Below are 11,827 nucleotides of genomic sequence, written 5' to 3'. Positions count from 1 at the left end.
TGAGGTGGTTCTCCTTAGTGGACTGACTGCTGGGCGTTTCTGAGGCAGGGAGGGAAGAGCTGAACCATCATCAGTACCGGAGCTTCTATTTGCTCGGAGCTTCTCACTGGCCTCTCCTCCTTCCCTCCTGGCTCGGCTGGTTCCCGCTTTGTCCCAGTGCGGAGGGCCAGCAGGAGCTGTCACAGCGGTTTGACTTTAATCCTGCATTCAAGTACACTCACACCTGTCTTTTTAAGTGCTGAAACCTATAGCACTGGAATTGCTTACTTGCTCAAACGTGGAAAGAAGGGTTCGCAATTCGGGTTCTGCCGTTTATGCCCTTGGCCCTTGATTTTCCCCATTAACTTGGACCTTCCTTCTAGCCTCTACTCTTTTCACCTCTTACCAGCAAAGTTGATTTTATTAACAAAACAAAAGAAAACAAAACCAAAATCTTCTAGGAAGGGAGAGCATGCACAGTAAGGTCTTTTGCTCAGGTAAGGCGGGAGCGACGCTTGCTCGGCCCTCACTGTTCTCCCTGTGGCCAGGAGCACGTGTTTGCATGTCGGTTGCCTGGGGTTAGGAATACAGGCAGCCTGCGACCAGAGAGGAAAGCCAGTAAGCCCTCAGTAGGAAACAGTCGGTCCCTGGTCTTACTGGCACATGCATTGAAAGAACAGAGTTCACAGTCCCTAATCGGTTGAATCCAGTCTTTGTGAACTCAGGGGCACATCACCCTCCTTCCTGTATGGTCTGGCTCTTTTGCCAGCGTTGCACGGACTGTAAAGTGTGTTTTGGAGCACATACGACCGCAGTGAACTGTTAACGAGAATTACTCGGACCTCAAATTTGACGCTAAAGAGAAAGGGAAGACTTTTCTAAGAGGAGAATATTTTCCTCCACAAGAGATGTTAGGGTCTGAATGAACTGAATCAACACATAGCTGGTTTTGAAGCACCCGTGGGAGGGCTTTTGCAATTTTTCTGTAGCAATTCACAAACCACTGGATCAGTAACGCTGTGCTCGAAAGGGATTCAAGCCTGTCAGGTTAATTACACAATATTAGGTACGAAAACAAACAGTGCAACACAAAACATAGCTACATCATTATTTGCAGTAAATGTTAACTCTAAATAAGTGCTACCTGGCCGTAAATGCTTGCTAGAAACTAATTAAAAAAATAAAATTTGATGGATAAACGTGAAAAAAAATTCTCACTGAGAATTTTTTTTTTAAAAAAATATCAGCACTCATTTAGAGTTTGGGATCTGTGAAAGAAAGCTTTAAAAGGAGCAAACCTGATTGGCTGTGGCTGCTGCTGCGAAGGGGACACTTGTTGCAGGAGCTGTTGCTGCAGAGACAGTGGCGGACGTAGCGCTGTGCATCATGGGTACTTTCAGGAGGGGAACCATGGGAGCAATGAACAGGAGGGTGTAGCATTATGGTAATAGAAGTGGTATTTGGCATGGTGAATATCAGAGCAGCAAGCCATCATGGGTTAAACCAGCAGATGGCATGCAATCACAATGCAAAGCAAGGAAGCATGGGAGAGAAATAAAAAAGGGAAAATAGCTTATTACAAGTACAATTAAAGGAAGTTTTAAAACATAATCAGTGATTCCCAGAAAGGCCAAAGCAGATTACTTTGGTTGATGTATTTATAAACATAATATTCCTAATAATAGATCATTCCAAATGGAGAGCATATAACGTATAAAATAATGGCTGTGTAATGTCCAATGAAGTAAGAGTATTTGATAATCATTTTTAATCGCAATTCTAAAATATCAAAGGCTCCACGTGTGGGCCGAATTTGGGATAAGACATTCTTTGAAATTAACTGCGGTTAAATAGATTTTTTTTTTTTTTTTTTCCAATTTGGGGCTGCTTATTTGAACTGGAATTGCTGGGGATTCTGGTTTACTTTGGACCAAAAATCAGGCTCTTGATGTAAGTTTTACCACACTTACTGTGAGATAGCCAGACAAACTTTGCCAATGTCTGTTTTTCTTGACTCTAAATGGAACTAATCCACGCGTCCTAAAGACAGGCTGGAAACTTGTACCAGGGCACTGGAATGTGAACGGGTAACTACAGACCATTAAAATGTAACATCCAGTGGAATGTTTAGTAGTAACAGTCATCACAAACAAATCAACACGTAACACTAAAATAGTAATAATAAAGCAAGGAGGTGCAGACATTTGGTTTCCAAAAATACATCTGTTTATAATTTTTTAAAACAAATACTTCTGGGAAACTCTGATAACCCTTAACACACAGCAAAGAGGAGATAAAGGCACACCACCATGAAACTTTAAAACACTGATGAAATCAGCCTGCCTCTCTGATAAAGTAGCTTTTTTTTTTCCTTACGCTAAACCATAGGAAACATAAAGAGAAACAAAATACAGATCATTAAAAAAAGCAGACTAGTACTTGTGGTCCTATGTCTTTGGAGTGATTCTTCTAGCCCAGGAGGTCACCGTAAAATCGTCTTTTTCTTAAATATACAAGTACATTTTAACAGAAAACCTCTATGGGTTAACTCTAAAGCCAAATAAGCCTTCAGATCTACCATTTCCTAAAGCATGTCTACCGTCTCTGAAATAAATTTCAAGCAAGTGAAGATAATGTACATAATATAAAAGACAAATAAAAAAAGGTTGAAACCTACCAATACTGGTAGCGGGTGTCATGCACAAAACTGACCCTGTGTGGCATGCAATGGGAGGTGGAAAAGTGAATAAAGGGAAAGAAACAGGTTAGCGTTTAGAGTTAACATTCAAAGTGAGATTGAAGCACAACCAGAAATAAGTAGGGTTAGTCAACACAGTCTTTTAGGATCATTCACATTTGCAATCCTGACACAAATATATCTGACTGATTTTAAGCCAAATATTATTCAAAGCTCACTCCTTACACTACTTTTCACACTTTCGTTCCATATACATTGACGTGATTCTAATAAGAATGACAGTTAATCATGCTGTAGCATCCTTCCTCGAAGACCTCAGAGTATTTTACAGACGTTATCAAGTTAGTGCTCCAAGGTGGGAAGTGGGTATTTTACAGATGAAAAATCTGAGGCATAGTAACTCCTCCAAGGTCGTGCATAGTGTGAGTCAAGGGGAAGGCCAGAAATAGACTTCTCTTCCCAAATCCAGGTCAGGCTTTGTATTCACTAGATTACACTGACCTTATTGCATTATCAGTTTGTCTGTTTGACTGTGACATGTTTCATGTCAACGACAACATGAAGAAACCCCCCCCCAAAAAAAAGCCAGTCATTAAGATTCCATATTCTCTAAATCAATTTTAGATTACTGATTGAAGGTCCAATAACATAGGAAGACTGGGGTTCGTATGACAAATGATCCAGATACATACGTGATCTATTTTCGGCTCCTAGATTCATTACAACGAAAGAATGGTGACTAGCGCTAAAGTCTAAACACTCTACAGGCAGACTATGGCACAACTGGGGCTGCGCTGGGACCAGGGCTAGGGATGCTTGCCATGGCTGCTACAAGGTGATCCCTGAGGGAGGCCTTTGGCAAAACTAGGAAATCTCAAGGTGGTGTCTAAGTGGGTAGGTGGGAGGTAAAGGGCGAGGGGTTTCAGCTCTTCCTTGGGAATAGCTGCTTTACCTGAGGGTGATCTTATTAACACATTCGAATCAGAAAAATCTAACCGTGAATATTAACGTCTGTTGTGGAGGACTGAAAAAGAACTGTTTTAAAGCTTTGAAGAATTAGCTGCTTCTAGTTCAAGTCCTTAGGATGAAAATGAAGGTAATGTAAAGATTTAGATAACTGAAAATCGGGTGTCATCTAGGTGCCAGAGAATTAATTTTGTATGAGCGTAGGCCTACCCACTTAGGATTTTAGATCTGCTTTCTGAGGGACTAGATGAAGAATCTGAGATGTGTTCGTCTTCACTCTCTCTCTGCTGAGCTGCTCGTACTGGAGGGAGATTTCTTGCCTGCTCTACATTTTGATCACTAACATTATTAACTATTGAGGAAGAAAAGGCTATTTAACTGGGCTACTACCAGATTCTTCACTTAAGCAAACGTGTGCTAATACATCCAACCTAAAACACAGAAATGTGTACACGCGCATGTGCGAGCACACACACACACACACACACGCTCACACACACACCCCACCCCCCCACGCTCACTCAAAATCCCTTTCATGACACCCTTTCTCCAGCCCTGTCTCTCTAACACCTGGGAAGTTATCCATACATAGCTTTTCACTTTCTTACTATCATTCACTCTTCATCCTCTCCAGTCTGGCTTTTCCTCTCACTGCTGCACTGAAATTGCTAACATCACCTAAGACGGCTCGATTGCTCAAGGCAGCAGGGATGCTTCAATCTTCCCCTAACTGTTCCTGAAGCTCTGTAGCATTTAGAGGTGGCCCACTCCCTTCCATAATAAACCATTCTCTTCACTTGGGCTCTCTGCTGACACGCTTTTCTTTTTCTTACACATTTACGTGGTTGTTATCATTAGGTGCTGTCGAGTCGATTCTGACTCATAGCCACCCCATGGACAACAGAACGAAACACTCCCCAGTCCCGCGCCATCCTCGCGATCGTGGCTGTGCTTCAGCCTGTTGTTGTAGCCGCTGTATCTATCCATCTCCTTGAGGGTCTTCCTCTTTTTTGCTGATCCTCCACAAGCAGGACGTCCTTCTCCAGGGACTGGTCCCTTCTGATAATATGTCCAAAGTATGTGAGATGAAGTCTCGTCATATATATACGTATATATATGTGTATACACACATATATACATACACATATATATTTTTTTCTTTCTGGTAATTTCTTTCTGTCTTCTTTGCTAGATGCTCATCGTTCCCTGGACTCAGTATGCTGGAGTTTTTCGGGACTCTTGATCTTTTTCATCTCCTCCACTGTTTCCTGGACTATTTACTCAACCCATGTATTTAAATACTATGTATAAGTTCATGGCTTCCGGATTTATGTATCCTGCCCAGATCTCTCCTCTGGCCTTGAGATCCTTTTCTCTAACTGCTCACCTGGCTCTCTACTTGGATGTCTCACGTTTAACGGGTCTAAACTTTCATCTTTCCCACAGAAATCTGTTTCTCCACCTCAGTAAATACTAGACAGACATCGCTATCCATCTAGTAGCTCTAGCCTAAGCTGAAAGTTATCCCCGACACCCTCTTACCATGTGAAATTCACCATGTCCAACTCTCCAACAAGCCCAAGTGATTCTGCTTCTAAAACCTGTCTTGCATTTATCTATTTGTCCATCTCTACTGCCACTTCCCAAGTCCCGGTCACCATCATCTCTAGCCTTGGGTCTGCAATGACTTCCTAACTGGTCTTCCTGCTTCCACTCCTGTCCCCCTTGGTCTATCATCCATTCTGCTGGCAGAGCAAACCTCTCCACATGCAGAACCTGTCATTCTGCTGGAAATGACTCAGTGGCTTCTCATTGCTTTTAGGATGAAGGCCCTTCATGACCCAGCCTCTGACTACCTCTTCAGCTCGTCCTACTTCCCTCTCCTGGCACTAGGGTCCAAGCAGATTCGTCTTCCATTACTTTGAACTGAACACATCACACTCTTGTTCTGCTTTTGGGGTTTATATATGCTATCCCCTCTGCCTAGCATAACCTTTGCCCCACTCTTTTCATCTTCCAGATCTCAAGGTATATGCCACTTCTTTAGAAAATTGTTTTATAACTGTTCTTTTACCTACCTCACTGGGCCACCTAAATCAGTTTCATATTTTCAATATCTCATGAAATCTTTGGTTTTTAATATTTATAGCACCTATAAAACTGTCAAGAGCTCGGCTGTTAACCAAAAGGTCAACAGTTTCAATCCACCAGCTGCTCCTTGGAAACCCTATGATATGAGTCGGAATAGATGCGTTTAGTTTTTACGAAACTGTTTGGAGCTCTGGTAGTTAAAAGATTGGCTGCTAACCAAGAGGATGGCAGTTTGAATATCCTAACCACTCCTTGGAAACCCTATGGGGCAGTTCTACTCTGTCCTGTACGATTACCATGAATCAGAACTGACTTGATGGCAATGGCTTTGGTTTGGGTTTTGGATAAAATTATTTATTATATATTAATTTGGATATTTATTTTAACATCCATCTCTTCTCTTCCAGTGTATGGTCTATGAGGGCAGAGATCATGTCTATCTAGTCGATTGGGCACATAGTAGGTGGTCAATGTGCTGAATGAATGTTCTTAATCATTAGTCAGAGGTGTGTTGGGAGCAATTTGTTCCTAAAAATGATTCAAGTACCCAGTGTGTGAATGATTTTATTTTAAAGTCAACCATGGTGGATTCAAGGTTATCCCATAAAAATCTACTCTCATTCCCTTCCATTCCCATGTGGAGGGGCTTTGTTGGGGAGCCTTCCTGTGTCACGCATGTGAATGTCATGGCATAGCTTTTGTCATGTGTGTATCTGTCTTAGTCAGCATCTCCCTGGGTATCTTTTCAGGTCATGTCTCTGCCTTTTCATCCTACTCTGCCCCCCTTCTCCTCACAAGCTCCTTTAAGTACTCTTCACTGTAGCCACCATGGACGACTTCTTATTCTTTAAATGCACCCTTCCCATCCCATGCTGCTACCCCTGCCTGGGATGCTCTTCCCTCACTGGCAAAATCTTCCTAATCTTTCAGTTACCCCCTGAGCATACTGTAGCCTCTCCCTCCTTCACTCTCATACAGCTTCGTTCATATCCCGAAAGCATCCCTTAGCACATTGCATTAGATTTATTTTTCACCTAGTCCTGAACTCCTCTGTAGTCCCGTTACGGGTTCTGAAACTCAGCACGTACTACGTGCTTAAGAAATACTTGCTAAGTGTAATGGAATAAGTATGTTAATACTCATTTTGCTGTGGTTACAGAGACACGGTTTCCACTAAACATGGATAAACATCACACCACCTTGTGTGATAACCTTACGTCACTTTGGGCAGTATTTGGGCTGGCATTTTTTTTTCCTGTTCTATTGGTTCCTTAATTCCAACAGAATGATATAAACCAAGGAGAGACTGAGTGGGCTGCCTTGTTCTGACTGGCTGAAGCATTTAACTAAGGCGCTAATTTAACTGACAAAGGCTTCCCAAATGTTTTCTGCCTCAGTTGCACAAATATTTCAAATTCGGTATCTGTGAGTCAAAATTATCGGTATAATTTCATGAATCATATATTCTACTTTGCCATTGTAGACACAGCCTCAGTTTTTCCATCTGAAAAATGCAAATAATGATGCCTGCCACTGACAGAACTGCAGTATCTTGGAGAATAAAGAGATAATGTCTATAAGAACACTTAGAGTAACTCAGAATAAACCTGTCAGAGAAATGCCAAGAATTATTACGCTGCTATTCTTCTAAGTGTGTGTGGTTTTTGCCACTTGCCTAGCATGGCAGAGAAGAATTATAACTACTAGGTTAAAATAATCCCTATCAAAAAGAGAAAAAAAAAAAAAAAGAAAGAAAGAAAAATCCCACCCACTGCAAATATGCTGGGGCATCAGCTAGGGTGATAATTAGCATGGTTTTTGAGAAGAATCTCCTATTTTGCATATTTGACAGGCTGGAGGCCAAATTTCTAAATTTGGCTCCAAATTCACATTGTGTCAATGGGGGAATTTTAGCAGCATGTCAAAACTTCATTATGAATGACCATACGATAAACGAGAACCTCCAGGAGAACATAGCTTGTTTCATATTATGATAATTGTTAATGGAAAGTATTCACAGAAAAATCAAAATTTGTCAGTGTAAAAATAATGGGCTGACCATCTCCATATTACGAAAAATATTTTTGAACCTATCACTTAATTTGCAGAGGTTTAAAACAATGATAAAAAAGAGTGATTATTAATCATTATTTTGAAATTGGGTTGAACATGTACCTTATGAGGAAGAAAGCCTGAAATGAACACCTGACCTAAAATGAACACTGCAATTTCTGTCATGGAATTGAGTCGGGGAAAGAGTCAGCTAATTTCCTTTTAATACAATTATTTTCTCTTTCGTTATATAAGAGATACCTGTGAAAAATTCTTAGAGTTTAAAGACCATGTCAGAACACGAGATTCACCTGTTTGTCCACTATGGTATTTAGGTCATGTTACTGATGGAAACACTTCTAATTCACAGACATAAGTGGGCTAGGACCCACTTTTTGTCTCCCCAAATGTACAGAATTGAGTGTTGCCGGACACACCAGATCATTTCTTAAAGAATCCAGCAGGGGGCAGAAGTACACAGCCACAGCAGCCCGCAGAGCATAGCAGTCCTTAACAGAATACGTATCAGCAACAAAATTTAGGTCATTGCATAAGGGATGACAGTCATCCTTGCTTTGGAAATATTTAAGTGGTTTCCAGGTGAAGTATTCTGAAATGCGGATTCTTTCAGCGATTTAACAAATCAGTCAGTATTGGACTGGAGCGTTACATATGAGCTAGAGGACCTTGGAGTCTGTTGTGCAAACTGGCTCCAGGGGTTCATAAGCATTCTCGGGAGATGGTAGCGGCATTCTTACCCATTCTTCAGAAACAGACTTGTCCTCTTACGTCTTTCCCCTCAGTACTCGTTCCCCTATTTTTTGTCTTAAAATATCTACAGACCAAGACATCTACAATGAGACATTTGTAGAAATCCCACAGGACATCAAGGTAAGCCTACCTTGTAGTAATTATAAGTATCTTATTTCAAGTGGATTACAAGGACAAATACTGCTGGGCTATACTGCACTGGAATGTCACTAATTAAGGTTTTAATAGGGTCAGAGCGAAGCCCCAATAAGTACTGAGTTAGAAATCTCACTTTACTGGTCTATGAGATTGTTTATTTTAAGATAAGTACAGAACTAAAACAAGGCAACTCAACACTAAAGACCATTTCGACTGACATAATTTATATTTTACTATAACAAATATTGTTGTTAAACAAATATTGTTATTAGCAGGTTAATCATTCATTTCCAAGTGTAGATTTTATGCAAAGACAATCACAGAAATATTTATTCAGCTCCCTCTGATGTTCACTCCTGGTGTGCTACAGTATTTAAGGAGATGGATAATAAACCCGAAAATTCCAACCATAGGGATTAGGATCAACAAGCCCTTTTCCATAAAATTGTTATTCATCTCTGTTTACCTTCGACTCCCTCTCGTGAGATGAAGAACTTTGACTTGGTAACTAAGAACTCAGTGATGGTCTTCCCTAAGGACTACGTCACTTCCTGGTTATAACACAGACTAAAAGGTCAAAACCACAGTCAACTTGTGGTGACTGTGTGTGTTTGTGTATGGCGTACGTGTGTCTGTGGTCAGGGAGGTGGGTAAAAAATGGGGAAGGGATGACACGCATTGTCCTCCTGTTCCTTCACTTTTATCTGACTTTGGATGCCACGCTCTCGGAGGAGAAATCTACGGACTCCATCTACGGAGGCCAGGTAGTGTACTGTTCTGGGAACTGGGCAGGTCATAGGGGAGACAGGTTCTAGGTCTTGCTCTCAAGAGTTGCGCCACCTTGGGAAGTCACTTCACATTTAGGGGGCCTCAGTTTTCTCATCTGTAAAACAATCAATTGGATGAGCAGATCACTAAGAGCCCTTTAAACGCCAAGCTTCTATGCTCAACAGAACTGATCTCTGAGTGAAATGATAGTTAGTGCACCTCAGCACCTAATATTATCAGGCATTGACTCAGAAATCGAGGATAAGAACCCTAGATATTTGAGAACTTGGCGAAAGTGAAGAATGGAGACAGAGACAGAATGGATCTAAAAATCTGAGTACAGGATGGCTTTAATTTCAACAGCCTAGTGTTTTTAGTGTTCTGAATAGAAAAGAGGAAAAGGTTAGTATTTACCGTCATTGCTATTTTTAGGTCATTAGGTGTTAATGACAAATTTCAACTGTCACACATTAAAGGTCTGATTTACATAAACAATTTCACACGGCTTGTGTAAATACAGAACCCAAAAGCCCTGACTGCGACATGTTTCTCAGGGGTTAAATCTGTCTTCACTTCATGAAATATTTGGCTTTAGATTCCTAAGTCTTCAGCTATCATTCAAAGCAATGTCGATACGTCTAGATAGCTAGGACAACGATGCGTTTTGGACTGTACTGGACCTTCAAGAGCAAACTAGGTGCCACCAGACAGCTTAAAGAGATGAGAAGAAAGCACATGACCGGAAGGGCACATGAACACAGGGCTGGAGAGTGGGGGCGCGTACCTGTCGGGATAAACGCGGCGTGTTGCGGCAGCTGGGCGCCCGTCAGAGCCTGCTGGTAGTGAAGGACGCTGGGATTAAAGACGGCGCTGGTACCGTTGCTTTTCTCAAGTGCTTGTCTCTTTGGTAAGGGGTGAAGAGCACCAGGAGGGAAGGCCTAGAAATGAAGAATTTGACACGACATGTAGAACTTAAAGTAAACACACGTTCAGTGTCCACAGAGATAATCAATGGCAACATTCTTTTTAAAAATGACAGCTAGGAAGATGCCTCTGCCATGCGCCTTAATTTAAACAGCGGCAATGTCAAATGAGTGACAACTTGTTATTGAGAGCGAAAGCATGATTTCTGTAACCCCAAAACGGTAGCATCTCAACTCAGGAAGAGAAAAACTATCAAGCAGCACAAAATGGCTTCAGCTTTTAAAATGAGTTAAACTACTCTAAGGGGGGAAAAGAAGCAGTTGTGTTATTATTAATACCTATTCTTTGCTTTAACTAAACGGTAATTTCTTGAATCTACAGGTTAATTAGAATTATAATGAGCATTTTCTGAGCCAAGTAATTTAAATTTGCTTCACTCTTTTGGAAAAGGTATTAAACTTTGTTAGGATTCATTTATTTCACGTATTACATATGAAATGAGATGGCTAAACACCTTATTGAACTTTTTCCATAAATTAATAATAATGATTGTTGGCAACCAATATTTTACAAGTCATACAAATCTCAGATGGTTCTCTGAAAAGCTACATGCAAAGCGAAAGGTGAAAGGTCAAAGTACCAGGTCTACAGTTGCTTCGAGAGGTCGCTTCATTGCTTTGGCAGTCGACTGAGTCTTTTAATAACAGGCAGCGAGCACATGATGGCAGTGGGCCAATGGGATTCAAGCGAATTAACATACAGGTAAACAGCAAGCAGAGGTGCATCATGGGAACGGCATTGCATTGTGGATAGGTGAGAAGGAAAAAAATATTCTGAATGCAATATACAACGTACAAAACACTAGGCATGCACAACAACAAAAATGTTCTCTAAAGAAATGAATATTACACCTTAAATTAGTATTGAAGCAAAAATGCATCTACCATACCTTAGTTAAAAGCATATAAGAGAGTAAAATATAGATGTTTGAAATTCAGGAAAGTTAATTAAAACAGCAGCTTGCATACACACCATAAGCATTTTTTATATTGCTTCAGAAAAAAAATGCACAACTTTTAAGGGCCATAGGATTGAAGAACTTCTGATAAGTTAGTTTTCAAATATAAAGTAACCAATGTATTCAGTATACAGCCCAGGTTGAAAAATTCTGTCAAAATAGTTTTTAGTTCAGATCTTGCCTAACAGAATGAAGTGGCAAACTGAGACAAAAAAATTCAGGCAAAAAAATATTCAAACACAAGATTATTTCAGCAGAACTGTTTGGGTTTGGATCTTTATTTTTTGTCTGAATCACGTGGATAATTGTCTCAATTTTTCTCTTCACTCTGCTAGTGTGGATTCTTCCAATGTGGAACAAGACGCTAATCTTAATGAGTTTTCAATTTGAATAATAATTTTCTAGAATTTCCCATTTTTATT

At 40.6% G+C, this 11,827-nt stretch overlaps 1 protein-coding gene across 3 annotated transcripts in view; it reads right to left on the bottom strand.

The window, feature by feature from the left end:
• MBNL2 (muscleblind like splicing regulator 2) overlaps window positions 1–11,827 on the bottom strand; it is a 194,493-nt gene that overhangs the window by 26,741 nt on the left and 155,925 nt on the right. Inside the window, exons 7-9 of one of the 3 annotated variants that reach the window (XM_023740312.1) lie at window positions 11,028–11,081; window positions 10,248–10,401; window positions 1,278–1,372 (exon numbers count right to left, since the gene is read on the bottom strand). In XM_023740312.1, the coding sequence (XP_023596080.1) occupies window positions 1,278–1,372; window positions 10,248–10,401; window positions 11,028–11,081 (303 nt within the window). The remainder of the gene's footprint in view (window positions 1–1,277; window positions 1,373–10,247; window positions 10,402–11,027; window positions 11,082–11,827) is intronic. The other 2 variants (XM_023740313.1, XM_004386014.2) reach the window with 2 other exon arrangements.

Source organism: Trichechus manatus, unplaced genomic scaffold, assembly GCF_000243295.1.
Source record: "Trichechus manatus latirostris isolate Lorelei unplaced genomic scaffold, TriManLat1.0 scaffold00153, whole genome shotgun sequence".
Taxonomy (NCBI): Eukaryota; Metazoa; Chordata; class Mammalia; order Sirenia; family Trichechidae; genus Trichechus; species Trichechus manatus.
Note: the sequence above shows the minus strand (reverse complement) of the source record. Positions and strands in the feature narration are given on the sequence as shown.